The following is a 22,969-nucleotide window of genomic DNA, read 5'->3' on the forward strand; positions in this document are numbered from 1 at the left end:
TTTGATTGACACGGTCGGAAACAGACCACACAATCGCACATCTGTATAAAAGTGAAATCAACGCATATTGACCTCGTGGGTTTTTGTGAGAGGAGTTTGATTTGGAGATAGCGGATTTTTGGTGATATAGTGACATTTATAGTGCGATTTGTTTAGTTATATTTAGGCTTACATTTCAATTTAGGGGGAGAGCGGGGTTGGTTGGCACACTTTTCACTCTCTGTCATATTTCTCAGTCATGCTATATGTTAAAATAGTCTAAACAGTTACAACTCGATCTCAGCTACTCAGCAGATACATTTAATGTTCACAAATGATTCCTAAAAATTTTTTATTCATCATTAAAGTGATGTTGTGACTTGTGCCAACCAGCCCCAGTATGGGGGTTAGTTGGCACGTGCAATGGGGTTGGTTGGCACAGATGCTATAGTTACAAAGAATGAGGTGACAAATATAAAGAACTTGACCATTTAATTCAAACCAGCTGCAGAATAACATTCAACAGAATTTCTGCCCATTTTTAAAACAAATACAGTTTGTATAGTATACAGGTGCTGGTCATATAATTAGCATATCATCAAAAAGTTTATTTATTTCAGTAATTCCATTCAAAAAGTGAAATTTGGATATTATATTCATTCATTACACATAGACTGATATAATTCAAGTGTTCATTCCTTTTAATTTTGATGATTATAACTGAAAACTAATGAAAACCCCAAAAATAGTTTCTCAGAAAATTAGAATATTGTAAAAGGTTCAATATTGAAGACACCTGGAGCCACACTCTAATCAGGTAATTAACTCAAAACACCTGCAAAGGCCTTTAAATGGTCTCTCAGTCTAGTTCTGTAGGCTACACCAGACCCAACAATGCAGAAGAGCGGAAGGCCACTATCAGAGCAACCTGGGCTCTCATAACACGTGAGCAGTGCCTCAGACTGATTGACTCCATGCCACGCTGCATTGCTGCAGTAATTCAGGCAAAAGAAGCCCCAACTAAGTATTGAGTGCTGTACATGCTCATACTTTTCATGTTCATACTTTTCAGTTGGCCAACATTTCTAAAAATCCTTTTTTTTTGTATTGTTCTCAAATAATATTCTAATTTTCCAGATACTGAATTTGGGATTTTCATTAGTTGTCCGTTTAAATCATCACAATTAAATGAAATAAACATTTGAAATATATATCAGTCTGTGTGTAATGAATGGATATAATATCCAAGTTTCACTTTTTGCATGGAATTACTGAAATAAATCAACTTTTTGATGATATTCTAATTATATGACCAGCACCTGTATTTATAAATATACAACATATAATGCTATTATTATAATCTAAAGTCTCTCTCTCTCTCTCTCTCTCTCTCTCTCTCTCTCTCTCTCTCTCTCTCTCTCCCTCTCCCTCTCTCTCTCTCTCTCTCTCTCTCTCTCTCTCTCTCTCTCTGTAAAATGCATAAATTAATACATAATTCTGTATAAACTGTATACAATAACCAATTGGCTATAATGACACATGTGCCAACCAACCCCCAAATCAGTGTCAACCAACCCCACCCACATTAGGACACACCTTTTTACTGAAATTATGTTAGCCACATAGCATCACTCATCAGAGACTTTTAAATTTCATACAAAAATATAGCTGATCCTATCTATATCAACTGAAATCCTTACATTTTATTTTATCTCTATCTATCATAGTTCTAAAATGTCTTTAGTGGGGAGGAGGTTTTTTTTTGTTTTAACACAGTAAAATAGAAAAGTTACCCTCACCTCAACAGTTAGTGACACATCGATAATTTTAGTAAATGGTGTGTTCAGGTCAAAAGGGCAGTCATTTTGATGTCAGATTTTTGTGGCAGCGCCCTCTAGTTTACTAGAATTGAACTGTGTGCCAACCAACCCTTGACCCAACCAGCCCCGCTCTCCCCAAAATCATTCTAATATGTTGATTTGCTGCTCAAGAAACATTTCTTATTATTATCAATGTTGAAAACAGGTGTACTTCTTAATATCTACACAACACATTGACTGATAGGCTAGAGACACAGAGTATACATATAGTGACACATTAATAGATACATAGATATAAATATATGGAAAAAACAGACAGCAACCTGATTTAAAGCACATCAAAAATCATTATTGATGGTACTGATTATGATGTTGGGATGTTTGTATCTGTAGGGCAGGAGGGGGGACTGCCTCAGTTTAGCAAAATTCAGCAGATCCTCCTTGTTAACAATGATGTCACTTTTCTTTGCCAAGGACACAAATCACACTACATTGAACACCTGAGATCATATGAACTTTTCCTAGGCAATGTAACTGTCCACAGTGTATCAGAGCTCAATGACAACTCACCCCTCTCTGCATACAGTGTAGAAGGAAAACTGCTGTTGACGCTCAAACGATTCATACTGTTGCACTGAAAGTACATTTACATCTTGTTATTTAAAAAAATGCTTAGTAGATCTTAAATCATATTTTAACACAAGGGTAAACTTCCAGTATGTAAAGGGTGATAATTAGCTGTTACATTTTTGTATGCACTACTAAATCTACTTATTTTTCCATGTCAATCTTCATACATAGATTTGTCCCTCAGAAGATGGCAGCAACCCCAAAATTTCTGCTGCGTGTTTGTTACCACAGATGTTGCCATAAAGGTTACTTTGACTGAGCGACCAGAGTCGGTGTAAGAACTAATCAACATACTGCGAGAAAAAGCCAAGCCAAGACTGGACTTTGAGTTTACCTTGCATTATGAGGATCCTGACTTTGGTGGACAACTCAGCTGTCTAGTTGATATTCAAGAGTTACCAGAGAAGGCGACATTGAAAATGATCAGATCAGAAACTGATACTAGCTCATGTGCATCTTCTGATACAGACATCCTTCGTCTTGTGCCTATAAGCCAGCGTCAGAGTCCTGGCCTGACATCTTCCCTGTGCCAAATTTTTCTTATGAAGTGGAGCATGTGCTTGAAAAGGGAAACGGTGCCTTTGCAACCTCAGGAAGCTCTGAAACCAAGACAGAGGAGACATTTGATGTCTGCTGATGTGGTTTAAAGGATGATGGTGCACTGAGATAGTAGGCCATCATGTGCTGATTCCTAGTCGCTAGTGTTTTTAAAACATTCTTAAAGTTTAGTGTGTCATGTACTACACGCTTGAAAAAGCAGTGTTTGCTCTCAAACCGCATAGTCCACAAATGGACAAGAGGCCCAAAACACTGTATGAGATCTGGGTAGTGTTCAACATAATGATGTTTAGGGAGCAGTGCGAACTCTGGGAAAACCTCCGGAAGCATTTGTCTGTGATCCTGTATCTTAGTCTGCAAATACTGGATAGATGCGTCATAAAATGTTGGGGACAGCACAAGCTCCACAACATCTTTCAAATCCATCAATAGAGTCCAAGCACCATCTCCCTCAGGGACTGTTTTACCAATCATCAATGGGAGTAGTCTCAAAAATATGCCATTTTCGTGGCCATTGCCACCAATGGTCCTCTTTGCAGCAAAGTTCTTTGAAATAGGTTGTGGTTTATAAATCTTGTCTGTGTGATGGTACGGGAATGACACAATTTTCCAGTTCAAATACTCAAGAGTAAAATATTTGAGCCGAATCATCTCCTTAATACATAGGGCCAACTCAATTACTGAAATAAATCAACTTTTTGATGATATTCTAATTATATGACCAGCACCTGTATTTATAAATATACAACATATAATGCTGTATATTTCTGTAGAAATGTTTCTACAATACCCTCAAAAAGATCATGCAGTACATCAGGTGGGAAACCAGTGATGGTATGAAAATACTGCAACTTCTCTCTCAAGACACAGTCCCCTTTGAACCACACTGGCTTTGAACACCCTCTTGTGTAACATCCTGCACATCACAGTCATGACTGGCTTTAGTTCTTGGCAGGGGCGCGGCTAGAAATGTTGGGCCCTATGAAAGAATATGAGGTTGGGCCCCCTACCCCACCCATTCCATTAATAAAATCGATCTCTGGGGGCCCCAAAAGTGTGTGGGCCCTTAGAATCGTCCTAACTTTTCCCCCCTTAGCGGCACCCCTGGTCCTTGGACTAAATTCACCATCTCTGACTTTGAGAGACAGAATTTGGTCTCGTTTAGCCTTGCAGAATCTACAAATATATCCTGCTCTAAAGGATTGCATAAAGCCTGCCAATGAGTGGGCTGCCAGATTATCAGACACAACACATAAAACAGTTCCACGGACTGACTGACCAAGGCACTCAATGAATACGCCATCTTCTTCAAGAATGCGAAGGTCTTGTAGCAAAGGACCAAGTACTCCTTGATAGCCACACCTCTTTTCAAGGTCATCAATGTACAAAATCAGTGGCAGTGACAGCTCTGAAGAAGACAACAAATTATTCTCCTGGAAATATGAGACATCTTGATGGCTTATGTAATGGCCTTTTTCTGAGCTCTTGGTTTCCTTGATTCTGTCAAGGATGTCAGTATGTTTGAACATTTTCTTGATCATCTGGAGTATAGGGACATAAACCACTGTGCATCCAGGCTCTAATACATACTGCACTGGCATTACCACAGGGTAGTTTTTCTCAATAAATGTTTTTCTTTGTTTAGTTGAGGACAACTCCTCAGCTTTAGCTGTGGCACTGACAAAAATATTTGTGTCCATAACAGCATTCACCAAATCATTCATAATTGCTTCAGTAGGAGAGACATGATGCCTCTGTAGTATCTCTTGTATACTATCTTTGACAAGAGGTTGAGACAGGGAAAATATCTGAGTCAGGTGATCAACTATTTCCTGAGATGCCATGTCAGAAACATGAAGAACAGTTTGCATCTTCAAGAACAAGGAGGAAAAATGATGGTGTAACTGGGCCCTTAACTGGCTGGTGTCACACCAACTGTCAGACTCAGGAGAAGCAGATGTTTCTGCATGGTGACACTGAGCAGGATCCTCATCCTCAAGAACAGCAGTGTTTATGACTGGTGCACTATCATTCTCTGTCAATACAATGTCATCACAAAAGTTTAAACTGCCTTCATGTGTCCGACTTTTGTGTGCATTAAATGATGAATAGACATTTGTGCGGTAGTTGCAGTCCTTAAATGGGCATGGTACATTTTCATGGTTTTTTAAATGTCCTCTTAAATGACTGAACAGTGTCACCTCTGAGAAAGGCTGTTTGAAGTCACACAATGGACACTTAAAAAGTGTATGTCTTACTTGTGCTCTTTCACCTGCACCAGATCTGCATGTGTCTTTGTGGACACGTGATAAATGAATTTTCAATGCATTAATTGACGGAAATGTACAAATACAAGAGTTGTGGAGACATGGCAAAGGGCTAACTCTTGAATAATGACTATGCTGTAAACGGTAGTGCCTAAATAAATGGGGGAATTCCCCCGCATTGCATTACGTCACCTTGGGGAGAGAATTTACCAAAGCCCCCTGCCCGCCTTGTTGAGAGCAACGAGTAGTAGAAGAGAGTATTCAGATAGCGCAGATTATATATAAATACATAGATATAGAGAGATAGATAGACGAGATATATAGATAGACTAGATATATAGACAGACTAGATATATAGATAGTCAAGTATAGAGAGAGATAGGCAGACAGCATAACGTTAGCAGCTAGATGGAAATATATAGTAGATTGTAGATTGACAATGGTGAACTACTGTGTTTGTGCTGGGTGTAAAAACTCCACCCAAACAGGACACAGGGTCCATGGCTTCCCTATGAAGGACAAGGCAACCCTCAGACAGTGGGTACAATTTGTCCGTGTTAGGCGGGCAAATTTGTCAATGACCTCCGTCACCACAAACTCAAAGATCTGCAGCGCGCATTTCAGGGAGGAGGATTACGACCCGTTTTTATGTTTCCACTGTTCGATCGCGCCCGCGCCTCTCTCTCTCTCTCTCTCTCACACTCACACACAATACAAATACATGTATAATTCCACCCCTAATAGCTAGCATGATGCTTTCTTTTTCTAGATGACAAAGACAACCTTTACCAGTACTACGACACTATGACAAAGGTTACCGGTACTTATCTGAACTAACGTCATGATCATATACTGCCACTAGATATAAAGAAAACATTGATTTTTCACTCGGTGCTATTCAATGACCGTAAAAAAAATATATGTGTCGTTATTGTGCACTGCTGCTCGTAAGTTAAAACGGCTTGCCATAGCTTGTAGACTAGCTCCAGTGTTCATTTCTGCGTTGCTAAATGATAGCAACTCACCAGGACACTTACCAACTCTCCACTCATTCTCCTTGGACCATGCATTCAATTGGCTTTGACGGCCATCAGTTCTTGGCAATTCTTCATTTGCCCTCTCACGTCTAGCAGGTTCAAAATTATACGGCTGCGGGCCATAATACATGTTATTTCTTCTTGCCAACTCTTCCTCATCCCAGTCAGTCGCCATAGTTCTAATAATAGGCTGAGGCACCCTTTCCTCCGCTTCTCCCCAACGTGACGTCATCACAGAGTTGCCTACAAAAAAAAATTTATACCAGAAACGTAAAAAAATGGTCTTTAAGACCATTTTTGAGACATTTTAAAATTATACACATATCTTGAGTGATTTATGTACCCATTAATCAACAGTGGTGGTTAACCTGCAACATGGCCTTTAAAGTTGTTTAATGCTTGATACCACGTCGCTCGAGAGGGTAGCCATCTTGGATAGATTTTTCAGGTAACGTCAGTTAGAACGGCATGTCATGACGTCATATCACGTGATCGACAGTACACTTAAAAATATTGAGTGAACCAGCAGTGTTCACTCAGAAATGCTGAGCCACACAAATATAAAAATACATATTTGTTTATAGACATTAATAGTTTAAAGGTGGATTAACTCAGCAAGAGATTTTAACTGTAGTGACCTCAGTCTTTATAGTACTGTTCGGGCTTACAGTGTAACAATTCAATTGTAGAGCTCTCTAATTGTAATTCTTACTAGTTACAATTCAATTAGAGAGCTCCGTAATTAAAAATGAATGAAAGTCAATGGAGACATATGACTTGTAAAAATTCATTTGTAGAGCTCTCTAATTGGAATTGTTACTAAGAATTGAATTAGAGAGCTCTGCAATTGTGTAATTCTTACTAGTAATAATTGAATTAGAGAGCTCTGCAATTGTAATTCTTACTAGTAATAATTGAATTAGAGAGCTCTCTAATTGTAAGTGCTACTTGTAAGAATTGAATTGTAGAGCTCGCTAATTGAATTCTTACTAGTAAAAATTCAATACGACGAGTAAGGCTGAGGACAATTTAAGCTAAAACGGCTTGCCATAATAGAATAGCATAGTTCTAATAGGGGTACATTGTATAAAGCAATGTTACAAAATGCCCCACCTGCGCAACTGGGGTTTAAACCCGACAAGTGTCTTCTGCTGGTTAGATCAGCGTTAAAGAACTATCTCAACTGTTAAATAACAGATATAAGATTAAAATAATATCAGAAAAGCGCATTCAGTTTTTCTCCTGTTTTCTCCAGTGCGTATACAACGAATGTTATTTCTCGTGCCATTTATACGCCAAAAATACTTTTTGCTTGCATATGATACGCAGTTTTCACGTGCATATGATGCGCACTTTATGGCGTGTAGGCCTAATACGCACACACACGTATACATTTTATAGATACGCACTTTCATGAGATTGTGTTGTTTTTCTCCCATAAAACTTCTAGTGACCACGACTTTAAAGTGACTTCTGTTTAATAAGAAATAGCCTATCAGGGACAATGTACATAGAAATTACAAAAAAAATGGAGAATCATCTCTAACTGTGAAGAAGAAACCTTTGAGGAAAACCACTTTCCTCTGAGAGTCTGGCTCATTGCGTTGACTAACTTGAGCTGCATTCAGATGTCCAACACGTCCACGCATGCAGACACGCGATGAGGAAATCTGTTTCCTGACGGGAGGAAAGAGAAGCGCGGTCTGTGCTGAACGTATACGTGATCTGAAGAGCGTGCAGTGACTATATATAAGAGGGCCACTGACAGCCTGACAAGGGGTTGCATTATCCTTGCACATGGCTCGAGTCGAGATGTTTGAGTTTGGTGTGGAGCAGGAACAGATGATGCAGGTTTTGATGCGCCATTGTCAAACCATGAAGCGTCAGGAGACACGACTGCGCTTGGCCACTGCGGTGCTGCTCGCAACGTTCATGGCGACTTTGCTGTGGCTACATTTTCACCAACAAACTACTAAGGTAGTATACAAGACCAAATTACACGATTTTGATTATAAACGTATGAAATCATTATTTTGTTGTTAACAGCCACTATCATTCAGATGTAATTAAAAGGGGAGACGTTGAAAACTGTCTCTGCATGTAACTCATATAGCTGCTCTTCTGTTTTCCCTCAGGGTGCATTTTCAGGTGCCCATTCAGAGGCTTTGAAACCTGAAGGACCACCAATAAGACACTCTCTATATCTTGAAGGTACGTTTAATAGTGGTAAATTATTTAATTATACCGTTGATTAATGTCACTTGATAGGCCTATAGCCTATGCACAGTGGCGGATTTAGCAAATTGGGGGCACAAAGTGAAGGTAGGTATGGGCCCCCCACCCCTTCTTTAAAAGAGAACGAAAAAAAAGCACCGACTGAAAGCTAATCTATGGGGAAGTAAAGGTTGGAGAGGAGAAAAAAAAATCCCCTTTAAACCCTGCATACATTTCTTTACTCCAAAATGAAGATGGAAAGGAGAGAACACACAAAGTGTAGCACTACACAAACTAATAGTCATGATGGAACACAACAGAGAATACGGTTTCAGATAACACCTGTCTTTGCCAAAATGCCAGGAAAACCAGCACGGTTTATTCTTTTTTTAAGATCAAATTAATATCAATATAACCAGCAAGACATGTAGTTATGGTAAACCCCCACAAATAGTCATATAGCCTACTTAGCAAAACATCACAAACAGCAACACTTAGCAAATATTGTCAAGATGAATAATTGACTTTGTATGAGTGAGGGAGGTTGCAATTGGCATTGCACTTGAGATTGACATTTCAAACATTCTACAAACAAACATTTTTATAGGTTTATATTAGTTTATATATTTTATAATGTAATAATTTCACAGCTAATCTACAAATGAATGTAGAGACAACATAAAGACAGTATATTTTAAATACTTGTTTAATGCCATCTTTTTATGAATGAAGGTCAGTAGACCTATGACTGATACTAATGCTATTTGAAATCTGGATAAAAATGATTTTTCCCCCTAATTTTAAACATTAATTATGACCATCCAACATGACAGTGTAATTGAAAGCCGAAAAATTAACATTTATTAGGCTTCAAACAATATATAACAACTTTTTATTTCCGCGAACTTCAAACAATCATCAAATAAACCCATAATAAATGTCATATTTACTTTTGCCCTTTCTGTAGGATGTAACGTTATAACTTACACGTTATACTCACCTTGCATCACTTCACATAACAGCTGCTGCTGTAGCGGCATGTATCTCTAACAGAAGTCGTAAAAAAGTTTGTCATTTTTGGCAGCGTTGCCAAATACATATCGGCGTCTTTTTTCTTTTATTTGAGCCGCTTGGGTAACTTCGTTTCATTTTCGCGTTTAGACTCGTCTTGCTTCGTTGTGTAGGCTAGCCTACTTCCCAGTCCTCCTGTCATTGGGTCTCTTTCATGAAACACGAGCAGAACGAATTTTTGTTTAAATCGTGTGTAAAGTGGTTCTGGCGTAAATTTTCGGATTCATTAAAATGTTCGTATTTTCCAAATGTTAGTTGGTAGGCTATACGCAAGAAATCTACACCTAATCCCAGCCAACGCGTAAATAGTGCGCTTAACACCCGAACGTTTTGCTCATTAATAAGGCTGCATTTTAATTCACCTTAATCGAAATATTTACACAGCATTTTGAAAAAATATTATATATAGGCCTTGTAATTACATACGGTTTTTCTTATTAAGATAGCCAGTAATAGCATCTGCGATGGTGGTCCTTCTCCAGTTTTAATACGATTTTTCCGAAGTGAACTAATTCGTTTTTTGCTATCAAGCTTAATGTCGAACCATTTTCTTCTCACTTCTGGGAATGTTCGATTAACAGATGAAACTCCATTGACTGAATCTGTAATATGCTGCCAACCTTCCTTTTTTTTAGGACCCGATACGCCACCAGGGGCGTCATGCAAACCAAAATTCTGGGGGGGCACAATCTGAGGCAATTGTTTTCTGAAGGTTAGACTAGGCTAGCTATCGATAACGTTACACTGACACAACTTAAGTTAATGCTCTGAATTCGCAGCTAATATCAAATCCATAACTTTTTGATCAAGTTCAAATTTCCAGGTCAACCACAAATAATCCCACTACCTTTTAATATCATCCGATAACTAATTCAATGTAGATTTGTTGCTTTGCCCACTTACCACTTCAAGACCATCTGTAAAACATTGCCAGCTCAACTTGCGAGACGAGTGAGTTGTTTGAACATACACAGCAAAGATTCTAGAGCGCTGATGTGATATACACAGACACCATATTAGGAAAAAGGGGCAGGCTGATGCTGACCGATTTATTACACATCCAGAAGAATCAGGCATGTGATTGGATCAGGACAAAAAAGCAGGAAAATATACCGATTTTGTTGTTTTATTAACATTAAATAGATAGTTCTCCCAAAAATTTTAATTGTCATCATTTACTCTCTCAAGTTGTTTTAAACCTGAAAAAGTTTCTTTCTTCTGTTGAAGTTATTTGGAAGAATGTGGGTAACCAAACAGTTGATGTACCCCAGTGATTTCCATAGTATATTTTTCGCTATGGAAGTCAATGGGGACCAGCAACTGTCTGGTTACTCACATTCTTCAAAATATCTTCTTTTGTGTTCAGCACAAGAAATAAATTAATATAGGTTTGGAACAACATTACAGTGAATAAATAATGACAGAATTTTTATTTTTGGGTGAACTATCCCTTTAAGGACAAGCGGCTGCATGTTTATTATTAGGGCTACTGTCTCTTTAAGACCTGTATGCGACGCGTCTAATATACACGCATTTGACAAGCAGATTTCTCTCAATTTTCTAGGTTTGCTTTCAGTTTAGACATAACCAATTTATGTATTTTACTCCAATTAATCCGGAAAAATCACATCCCTGAGAATACATTTGAGTCTTTATAGGCTCTGGTAATTATGGAGCATAATAGGAATAAAGTTGTGACAAAAAAAATTATCAGGGAGGAAAAATCTGAGGGGGCACGTGCCCCCTCACTTTGAATGGGCATGACGCCACTGTACGCCACTATGTACGCTTGAAAATAAAATGTGCCGTTTTGAATGAACTTCTGATAAAACTTCAATTTCTGCATCTGAGAATTTTTTCTTTTTCATTCGCATTCATGTCATAATATGATGCCCATATATAGCTGTCAGTCGGATTTAATGGTTTATGGTAATTGTGAATGAACGTGCACGCGCATCCCATTTACGACTGATTGGAATTCATTAACTCATATAGACACATTTCACTATCACATCTGACGTTTACGAAGTATTTGTGAATCAGGAGAAGAGTTTTCGGGAAGGTCTCTTTACGCGGAAATCACTCGCATATTTACGAATGTTTCATGAATGAGACATTATGTGTTTATCTTTCGCCGTTTCGTTCCGCTTTGCGTTACGGACTAGTCCATTCCATTGAGAAAGTAAGGGGTGTTATGTGTAGGGACAGATAACCTTGAACTGGACATTTTAACTACTACCACATTTTAACGTATTTCTTAAGAATATTAATAACATTTACTATGCTTTTGAAGTGTTCACGATAAGAGGCTTTTTCATTTTTTTTCTTTTCTATTTTTCTTTAGGTTGGTTGGGGGCCCCCCATCTACGACCGCTGTTAGGGGGCCCCAAGCAGCCGCCTACCTATGCCTCAATGTTAAGACCGCCACTGCCTATGCATATGCAATCCTGTATATTGGCTTCTTCAACATACAACATCCACTTATTAAGCTTAAGAAAAAATTTAAACAAATACTGTGTAATTAGTATAAGCATTATTAAGTCTGCAGGTCTTCAGAAATACGTTGGGAAAATGATTTATGAGTCAAATTTACAGAGATTTTTGTAAAGTTTTGTGAAGTCCTGCCTTGTTTTCTCTCTTAAATCAGCTGGAAAACAGTTTGGTGCTTGTTCAGAAGAACTTCCCATCAAGTGGAATATCATCAATGATGGCAATGACTCCCCAAATTTCAAGCTGGAAAACCAAACAGTCCTCCACGTCTTCACAAAGGGTCTCTACTTGATCAATCTAAGGATCTCTTACCGTGTAGTCTATAATCAGTGTAAGCCTCATTCAGATCCAGAGTTTTTGACTTTAGAGGTCAGTGTCTCACAGAAGCATAGCAACTATGAAAAAGAGAGAGAGGTTATAAGTGGTAAAGAGTCTATGTTATGTAGAGATTATTGGCTGCAGTCAATCACTTTAAATCGAGTTATCATGCTAGAAGCTGACACTAGTCTCTGGGTGAAACTTAACAAGAAAAGTTGCAAGTTTCTCAACTGGGTTAAAAACAGTCACTTGGAAGTCACTTACCTCTAGCATTGGCTTTTTTAAAAAGGTTTTACTACCCGATTGCATTAATGCGCATTTGAGGTTTGTTTTAAGCAGGAATGCTTGATTTTTAATGACCACATGTCTATAATGTATAACCACTTTAATTAATTTTCTAGTTTGAGACGTTTGCTCTGATCCATAATGCTAAAAATTGTTATTAAATAACATGACTACACATATATGTACTATCCACAAAAGAAGCAGTAGTGAATAATTACTCTTGTTTTGTCAGCCAAATTGCCCTAAAATGTTGGTAGCTAAACTATGTGCATGTTTTATGTTAAAACTTTTTGAATGTGCATTTATGAACTTATTCATGATCAGACTTTTGTCATCATTATTTGATTTTAAAAATCAGATTTGTACATTTTTAAAATAACTATTTTTTAAGTTGAAACCCATCCTGTTTATTACATTTACCTCTAGGTGGCAAATTAATATATTTTTGTGTGGTTTACTCATAGATGTGGTTTTGTATTTAAATTCAAATAAATGTTTGTTTGTGAATTTGTTTCAAAACATCAGTTCATTACTTTTAACAATTTTAAACATACATATGTACAATGCAAAAACAATGACTACAAGAAACACTTTCACTTTAGTTTAGGGCAGTTCCAGTATCTCCTGATTCCCTGTGTTTGTCTCCATTACTGGAATCAGGATTCTCTCTGTACTGCATGAATAAAGAGTTTGTGTTGAGAGAATCAGTCTTCATGTCAGCTTTTATTCTTTGAAGATCTTTAAATGACTGTTTATTATCGAACAAGGAATACTTAATACGTATTCTATTTGACAGGTCAAAACCTGTTTGGAAATTTTTTTTTTTATCTTGTGAAGACCAAGATGCAGGATAAAACCAGGCTGGACTGGATGCTTGTAATGAAGTCCTTAGACATGGAAATCTTCATTTTAGGCTTTGGGCCAGAAATTCAGCAGGGGCAGTGTGTACTAACCACAGAACTTCTGCACATGAAAAGATTATGCTGGACGGCAGACAGCAGTTCATCTGACACACAGCTCAGGGACTATTATTGAACATTGTGGCATCAGTGTCTACATGCTATTCACTGTGTCTGTGTTTAATGCTATTCACTCATCAATTCAATTCAATTCACATTTATTTTGTAAAGCGCTTTTCACAATACATATTGTTCTAAAGCAGCTTTACAGAAAATGTATGTCTACATTACAATTTAGAGTGATCTGTTATCAGAGGTGACTTGTGTCCAAGTTATGCATTCCAGAAATATACATATACAAATCACACAGTTAGCTAATAATGTATTCATTTCAACAATGTAATAATTTAAGGCAGAAACAATGAGCTCAATGAAGTAATGAATACATGTTTGTTAGCAAATGATTAGGAAATATAGCATTTGTGCATGTTTGTTCAGAGCTTGCTTCATCTGAAGTCCTCGCAGGAGTTTAGTTGGTGCTGTCTCTTCATACGGTAGGTGTTTGGGCATCTGAAGTCTTCATACAAGGTTGGATCCAAACTGGAGCTGACTAACTCTCTAGTTACCTCAGGATGGACATCCCGAGATACAGAGGTGGAAGGAGTAATAAAATATTCTACTCAAGTAAAAGTACTACTACTTCAATGAAATTTTACTTAAGTACAAGTAAAAGTACCGTTCTAAAAATCTACTCAAGTAAAAGTAAAAAGTAGCTCATTTAAAATTGACTCAGAGTAAAAGTTACTGAGTTACTTTTTTAACAGCGGGGGTGGGGTGGGGGACCCTCCCGTGTAGGGTTGTAATGGTATAAGTTCCCTTTCGAACGGTCACTTCGTATTGCGTAGCTATACGCAGTGGGGAAACTCCTTTTCCTCGATTTACTGAAGCCTTTATGTAAAGCGCATTTGCAGCTGCACAGCTAGAACATGAGCGTCTGGCTCGCTCATAGGCTGCGCTGCGGCAACTGCACATCCAATGGCGCAGGCGCCTCTGACGTGCAACCAATGAGATCACTCTGCGTCATACACGTCAGAGCCCGCCAAGGGGGCGTGACCTCAGTCTATAATAGTCCCCGAATTCGCCATTATAGCAGATTTTACTCCTTCAGCGACAAACTTCACGTCTCTGACCATTTATTGAGCCTTCGCCGTCGAACAAGCCTTCAGCCTGAGCGAGCTACAGTTCAGCAGACTACACATCTCAACCGTGTTTCTCCTGACGCCGTCTCTCCTGTGGCTATCCGGCGATATCCTTTTCAATATCTGTTTATTATGTGTTTATATCTGTATCAGCGTTGTTCCATATGCCTCGTGTTATGCGAGGCCTACGAACACGCGAGCTGCATTTCATGCCTGGGACTCTACCACGCAGAGAATGCACTCTCTGTCGGCGGATGTGCGGCCTGCGCGTGCATGCCTATCTCCGTGCAGCGAACTCGGCTAACGTTAGCTCTCTCTCGAGACGGCGGCGCCGCATCACCCGCGCTCCCTTCTCCGGCCCTACTTCAGCCGAGGAAGAAGAAGCGCCGCAGCCAACGGCATCCAGAGAGCACGGACGTTTGTGAATGCACGCCGGCCACGTCCCCGCGTGCTTCACTCACTCCAGCTCAGTCATCTCCGGTCCCGTTCGAGGGAGATCAGCGCCCCCCCACCACCACGTGGCGGGCCTCGTCTCTTTCGGCGGACCCAGCGAGGCAGGACTAACTCCGACGCTGAAATGCTTCGGATCCTAACACAGGCCGTCGCGGACCTCGAGCTCGAGTGGAACTAACCGTGCTAGCTGGCGCCGACCAGCAAAGCCCGCGAAACAGGCCTCTCAGCCCCGCCCTGCGGCTGATGCCGAACGCTTCCCGCCAAAGCCGTCCTAGCACGCAAAGGAAAGAGAGGGCACGTGTCCCGCGCTTGCCGGACCACCCTCAAAGAAGCCAGCAAAACTTCCCACAGCCCCCTGTACAGTTCAGGCGGCTGGGGATTTTATTATTGTAAACAGGCCCGCAGCAGTGAGCGCGTCTTTGCAAACAAACGCCGTTTTCACGGCGACCCAAATAAAGCACACGAGCACAACACATGGGTTCACGGTCCCCCTTCACTAGGCGGCCCCTCCCTTGTTGTAACACTGACTTCCCCACACGCAAATGCTTGTGCAGTCAGTCCAACATTCAATGTGTGCACAAATCACAATATATGGGTTCACGGTCCCCCTTCACTAGGCGGCCCCTCCCCTGTTTTAACACTGACTTCCCCACACGCAAATGCTTGTGCAGTCAGTCCAACATTCAATGTGTGCACAAATCACAATATATGGGTTCACGGTCCCCCTTCACTAGGCGGCCCCTCCCCTGTTGTAACACTGACTTCCCCACGCGCAAATGCTTGTACAGTCAGTCCAACACTCAATGTGTGCAAAAATCACAATATAAGGGCATCAGGTCCCCCTATGTTAGGCGGCCCGTCCCAATCAGTGTGTCAAGCCCTAGCCACACGGGTTATAGCCTGGCAAGCTATCCCCGATGTGTCGAGTTGAGTTATAAACGCTATAAAGCGAGGCAACTCGCTCCAATTCGCTCGCAGACCCCCAAAGTTTCAGGCGGTTCTCGAGACTTCGGTGAGAAGCAACGTGGGTCACATGCTTCGCACCGATGTACAGAATTCATTAGCAAAAGGGGTGATAGAATTAGTCCCCCCTGAGCTAAAACATACGGGTTTTTACAGCCGCTATTTTCTAATTCCGAAAAATGACGGCGGCCTCAGACCCACTCTAGATCTGAGACATTTGAACAAAGCTCTCATGAGACGGCCGTTCAAAATGTTAGCTATCAGTTTCACAAGCACAACACATGGGTTCACGGTTCCCCTTCACTAGGCGGTCCCTCCCCTGTTGTAACATTGACTTCCCCACACGCAAATGCTTGTGCAGTCAGTCCAACATTCAATGTGTGCACAAATCACAATATATGGGTTCACGGTCCCCCTTCACTAGGTGGCCCCTCCCCCGTTGTAACACTGACTTCCCCACACGCAAATGCTTGTACAGTCAGTCCAATACTCAATGTGTGCACAAATCACAATATAAGGGTATCAGGTCCCCCTACGTTAGGCGACCAGCCCCAATCAGTGTGTCAAGCCCTAGCCACACGGGTTCTAGCCTGGCAAGCCATCCCCGATGTGTCGAGTTGGGTCATAAACACTATAAAGCGAGGTTACTCGCTCCAATTCGCTCGCAGACCCCCGGAATTTCAGGCGGTTCTCGAGACTTCGGTGAGAAGCAACGTGGGTCACGTGCTTCGCACCGAAGTACAAAATCTATTAGCAAAAGGGGCGATAGAATTAGTCCCCCCCGCGCTAAAAAAATATGGGTTTTTACAGCCGCTATTTTCTGATTCCGAAAAAAGACGGCGGTCTCAGACCCATTCTAGATTTGAGACATTTGAACAAAGCTCTCATGAGACGGCCGTTCAAATTGTTAACTATCAAACATATCCTCGCGCAAGTGCGCCCGGGGGATTGGTTTGTCACAATGGATCTGAAAGATGCTTACTTTCACATTCAAATAAATCCTCGTCACAGGCCATTCTTGAGATTCGCCTTCGAGGGCCGGGCTTATCAATACACCGTTCTGCCGATCGGTCTATCGTTGGCACCCCGTACATTCACGAAGTGTATGGATGCAGCGCTTTCTCCTCTGAGATTTCAGGGAGTGCGCATGTTAAATTATCTCGACGACTGGCTGGTGCGGGCACAGTCGAGAATCGAGCTATTAGCTCACAGGGATTTGATTCTCGGCCATCTAAAATGCCTGGGTTTCACAATCAATGTTTCAAAAAGCAAACTAACCCCCAGCCAGAGCATGATCTTTCTGGGCACAGTTTTAGACTCGAGAGCTATGACAGCGTGACTCACACAGAGCGCGCGCTCTCGGTGCGAGCGCTTGCAGGCACCTTCAGATTGCGCGAGCGCGCGCCACTGAAGAAATTTCAGAAACTGCTTGGTCTCATGGCAGCAGCATCGCCAGTACTCCGCATGGGATTACTGCGCATGCGCCCGATGCAGCATTGGCTGAAACGCTGTGTGCCAACTCATGCATGGCAGTCAGGCAGCTTGCGCGTTATGGTGAATCACGGTTGTTTAAGAACCCTGATTCCCTGGCGGGCTCAGAACTGGCACCACGAGGGGGTGACAATGGGAACAATTTCCAGGAGGAAAGTGGTTCTTACAGATGCGTCCAACCTGGGTTGGGGAGCGCTGCACGAGGGCATGCCTGCATCCGGCCTCTGGTCGAGCACGGAGCAGAGCTTAAATATCAACTGTCTGGAGATGAAAGCAGTTGGGTTGGCCCTGAAGGCATTTCTGTCGAACCTCAGAGGTCACTACGTCTTAGTCCGCACAGACAATACGTCAGTGGTGGCCTACATGAATCGCCAGGGGGGCATCAGGTCAGGGAACCTGCATGCGATGGCGAGAGACCTCCTCTATATGGGCACAAACCAACCTGAGCTCTCTGAGAGCAGCGCATATCCCGGGCGTCCAGAATGTGGGCGCGAATATGCTTTCATGGGACAACACTCCCCTCAGCGAGTGGTCCCTGAACCCACAGACGGTCAGTCTAATATGGAAGGTGTTTGGCGAGGCCGAAATCGACCTTTTCGCCTCGAGAATCAACACCCACTGCAAATTGTTCTTCTCGAAGAACAGGGACGCGCTGGCCCATGTCTGGCCCAAACGTCCCTTTTATGCCTTTCCCCCCCCCGTCTCGATGATTCCACAAGTCATCAAACGGGTCAGAGAGAGCGGGTGCCCAGTCCTTCTGGTGGCCCCTCTCTGGAAAACCAGATCGTGGTTCCCGGAACTAGTTCAGTTATCGGACACAATCCCATGGCCTGTCCCACTGAGGAAAGACCTCCTCACACAGGTGAACGGGACATTGTGGCGTCCGAGACCCGATTTATGGGCCCTTCATGTTTGGCCCCTCAACGGGTACCCAAGGACCTTCCTGAGAAGGTTTTAAGCACTATATCTGAAGCCAGGGCCCCGTCGACTCGGCGCCTGTATGCTTCAAAATGGTCAGGTTTTTCCAGCTGGTGCTCGAAAAATCAGGCTGACCCAGAGTCATGTGTGATATCAGTGGTTCGCTCATTCTTACAGGAGCTGCTGGACGCGGGTTGCTCCCCATCCACGCTCAAAGTGTATGTGGCAGCCATAGCAGCACATCATGTTCTGACGGCTGGCCAGTCACTGGGAAGAAACGACCTGGTCGTAAGATTCCTGAAAGGTGCGAGGAGAATGAACCCCTCCAGGCCTCCGTCTGTGCCGCCTCTGGACCTCTCCACGGTCCTGGGGGCTCTGAAAGGTCCGCCTTTCGAACCGCTCCAATCGGTTGATCTAAAAACCCTCTCGCTGAAGACCGCTCTCCTTATGGCGTTGGCATCTATCAAACGAGTGGGAGATCTGCAGGCGCTCTCTGTGAGCCCTGCATGTTTGGAGTTGGGTCCAGATGACTCCAGAGTCATCCTCAAGCCCAGACATGGTTACGTTCCTAAAGTGCTCTCAACACTGTTCAGAGCACAGGTGGTGACATTATCAGCCCTCCCTCCTTCTGCAGAGGATGGAGAGGTTAATCTTCTCTGCCCTGTCTGAGCGCTGAGAATCTATCGGGAGCTTTCTGCGTCTTTTAGACAATCAGAACAGCTTTTTGTCTGCTTTGGTGGTAGATCCAAGGGGGATCCAGTCACTAAGCAAAGACTGTCTAGATGGATAGTGGATGCTATTTCTATGGCTTATTCCGCAGCGGGTCAAGTTTGCCCTATAGGTATCAAGGCCCATACGACCAGAGGTATGTCTCGTCATGGGCTTGGTCATCTGGCATTCCCATTAGTGATATTTGTGATGCGGCCGGCTGGTCCTCGCCTTCCACATTTATGAGTTTCTATAATAGGGAAGTGCCTTCCCTGCAGGCGAAGGTGCTTTCGGTATGATTAAGACCCGTCGGTGGCTGGTCTTGTCATATATTACTGTGCACTATCAAATTCACATATATATATAAAACCCGCTGCTGGCTGGTTGTATTCATGCATAAACCCGCTGTTGCCGGTTATATTTACATATATATAAAACCCGCTTTGGCCGGTTATATGACATATATAAAACCCGCTTTTGCCGGTTATATTCCATACATATATAAAACCTGCTTTGGCCGGTTATAATTTCATATATAAACCCACTTGACTGGTTATATGTTCATATACCAATAACCCCGACAGTGTCTGGGTTCATTGGTGTAGTATGTTGGGTTATTTCTAACTGATGTGTACTATTTTAGACCTGACGGTGTCTGGTCTATTTATACATAATTATGCGGTTATGGCTTGTTCTGTATGCTCAGGGGCCTGAGTTGCAGTGGCAGCCAGTTACTCAGTGCGGCGTTTTGCATGGCGTCCCCACTGCGTATAGCTACGCAATACGAAGTGACCGTTCGAAAGGGAACTACTCGGTTACTCACGTAACCTCAGTTCCCTGAGTTAGGGAACGAGTATTGCGTAGCCAGCCGCACTATAGTAACATGGCAAGTTGTCGCTTCAGTCGTTAAACCTGCTATAATGGCGAATTCGGGGACTATTATAGACTGAGGTCACGCCCCCTTGGCGGGCTCTGACGTGTATGACGCAGAGTGATCTCATTGGTTGCACGTCAGAGGCGCCTGCGCCATTGGATGTGCAGTTGCCGCAGCGCAGCCTATGAGCGAGCCAGACGCTCATGTTCTAGCTGTGCAGCTGCAAATGCGCTTTACATAAAGGCTTCAGTAAATCGAGGAAAAGGAGTTTCCCCACTGCGTATAGCTACGCAATACTCGTTCCCTAACTCAGGGAACTGAGGTTACGTGAGTAACCGAGTAGATTTTCACAGTATGGTAACGTCTCAGAAAATATCACGGTTTACAGTATTAATCACTTGTTAAATAAATAAACTGTATTATTAAATTATGGGTATTATTATTATTATCATCAGTTAAAATGACAGTTAAATTAATGAAAACAGGATTTTTTTTTGGTTGAACAAATGCTTTTATTATAACAAACTTGAAATAATTTGTTTGTTTATTAAAATTTCAATAAAACATGTCTAAACAATTAAATTTGATAATTAATAATTAATTAGATTAACAACTTATTTTTAACATTAATAATTTATTAAAATGTTTAAGAATAATATTGTCCTATGAAATGTATTTTATTCAGAAAATTAATGTTTCTTTTTATTAAGGGTGTAACGATATTCGAACCAAACCGAAGAACCGCGATACAGAACCCACGATTCGAATCGCGATACTCTCATTGCGTACCGAACACGCCCCGCCCTGCAAGCTACCCCGGCCCTGCCCAGCCCGGCTCATTGATTGGACCTGGAATCAGTGTTGCCAAGTCCGCTTATTATAAGCGACTTTGGCCTTGTTTTTCTGTAAAGTCGCTTACAAATATTGGTAGTCGCGGGTCGCGGTTTTTTTTTGGGCTTGTTTCTAAAGTGTAGTTGCTTATTTGGGCTTGTTCTCAGCTCGTTGTCAAGCAGATATTTTCTATATGTTATTTAAACGTAGGAGTTTGTCTTGCCTGTTCCCTCTGTCTCTCCCCTTTCCCTATACACAGAGTTTTTTCCCATCCACATCCTGCTTCTAATTGGCTCTGACCCAGATGGCAATGAGTACCAGCCAATCAGAGGCAGAGCAGGGCAATCGGTTTTTTTTCTCGGTTAGGAAAACGTCAGTGAGTGACGTTTAAATGAAAATACGTGCCAGTCGCGACCGTCGCGACTGATGGTGACTGGACTGTAGGAGAGTTTTTATATATAAATTATATTTTAGATATTATAGATATAGATATTATAGTTTAATATTGTTTAACCCTTTAACTGTCACTCCCCCTTTTTTCACATAGACATGAAAATCACTATTCAAACTTAAATGGTTGTAATTCAAGAATGCTTTGGAATATAGACCTATGGTTGGTCTTGTTTTAAAGAAGACATTTGCCAGATTAATGTTGAAGTGAAGTATTATGAAGTTATGAAAGTGAAACAGAAAAAAAGTTATACAAGTTTGAGTTTATGAAAATGAACAATGTAAAAATATAATTATTTATATTTTATATAAAATATATATATTACAAAATATATTTTACTCTAAAACTGCCAGAAAATGTAAGCCAAAAATCTGAAGAAGTTGTGTTCCAAATTTTAGGTTGATATCTCAAAAAATGAGCTTTCAGTAAGATTTTATTTGGCCGCAGTACCAACATTTTTCACTAGATGGACAGCCAAGCTTCATTACAGAAGAAAAATAAACTACTGTGTGCACAGTTTTACAAAACTAGGCACAGTTTACCAATCTGTCCACATGGATGTAAATTGACAATCTGTACCCACAGTTTAAAACTATCTGTCACCACGGATTGTAACAGTAGCGGCAGCGCGGAGTAAACGCGAGTAAACACGATCATCTTTTCCTCAGTTACAGAATAAACATGAATGGACACCTGAAGGTATGTTGAAAAATACAGTATACTTACTGAAAGGCATCATAACTCGTGTAATCGCTCAATCAGTGTTTCATCAGCGCAAAGACGTCAATAAAACTGCGTAGCTTGTCACTAGCATTATATTTACCTCAGCAGGCTAGTGATTAAGTGTCCACAACTTGTTGGTTCCTAGAGAAATTAACTCTTGCACTAAATAAATGCACAATATTATCCTATATATTATATTTTACTTAACCTGTTAATTATATCTTGATTATTTAAAGTACGTTTAAAATATCTTTAATGAAAATGATAGCAACTGTGTAAATTATTATATTTCAATAACAAATTAGAGTAAAGTTAATGCAAAAACTGCCTTATGTTCAGTTTACATGTTTTCATACAATGTGTTGGGTGTTGATTATTATATCTAAAAAATAAATAGCATCTAAATTTAGGCTCTGTTGTTAACCTTTAATGTTATAGTAATTTGCGGCTCCCTATACAGCATTAGCAGATTTTTAATCCTTGCAAAACGTTTAATTGTAATTGAATTAAAGGTGGGGTATGTGATTTTCTTTTTTGACCATTTTTTCAAAATCACTTGAAATCCTATTCCTGACCCACTTGCTGGCTGTAAATTAGAAGCACTGAAATGAAAATTAAGCAATTTAATCATCTGTGGAACGGGCAGGACTCGAAAATCTCCAGCCAATCATTTTCAAGACCGTCTAGAATCATTGGATAGAGAATGCGTCACTCAAACGGTCTTACCATGTCCCCCTCCCCCCGCGTGATTTTTTTCCCCAAACCACTTCAGCGGAAATCCCGCCCTGCA

General features: G+C 41.2%; 1 protein-coding gene across 1 annotated transcript; it reads left to right on the forward strand.

Annotated features, from left to right (window-relative positions):
* The first annotated feature begins 7,953 nt into the window (after positions 1-7,953).
* Positions 7,954-13,376, forward strand: LOC143748519 (uncharacterized). Its single transcript, XM_077240539.1, has 3 exons — positions 7,954-8,268; positions 8,427-8,502; positions 12,224-13,376. Exons 1-3 carry the CDS (start codon positions 8,089-8,091, stop codon positions 12,652-12,654), a joined length of 687 nt encoding a protein of 228 aa, XP_077096654.1. The 5' UTR covers positions 7,954-8,088; the 3' UTR covers positions 12,655-13,376.
* Positions 13,377-22,969: the final 9,593 nt, after the last annotated feature.

Source organism: Siphateles boraxobius, unplaced genomic scaffold (genome assembly GCF_051911475.1).
Source record: "Siphateles boraxobius isolate OS27281-9 unplaced genomic scaffold, OSU_SipBor_1 24, whole genome shotgun sequence".
NCBI lineage: Eukaryota > Metazoa > Chordata > Actinopteri > Cypriniformes > Leuciscidae > Siphateles > Siphateles boraxobius.

Coding starts and splice junctions, on each gene's coding strand:
- LOC143748519 (XM_077240539.1), top strand. CDS start 8,089: ATGGCTCGAGTCGAGATGTTTGAGTTTGGTGTGGAGCAGGAACAGATG. Junction 8,269..8,426: donor TTCACCAACAAACTACTAAG/GTAGTATACAAG, acceptor GTTTTCCCTCAG/GGTGCATTTTCAGGTGCCCA. Junction 8,503..12,223: donor ACACTCTCTATATCTTGAAG/GTACGTTTAATA, acceptor CTCTTAAATCAG/CTGGAAAACAGTTTGGTGCT.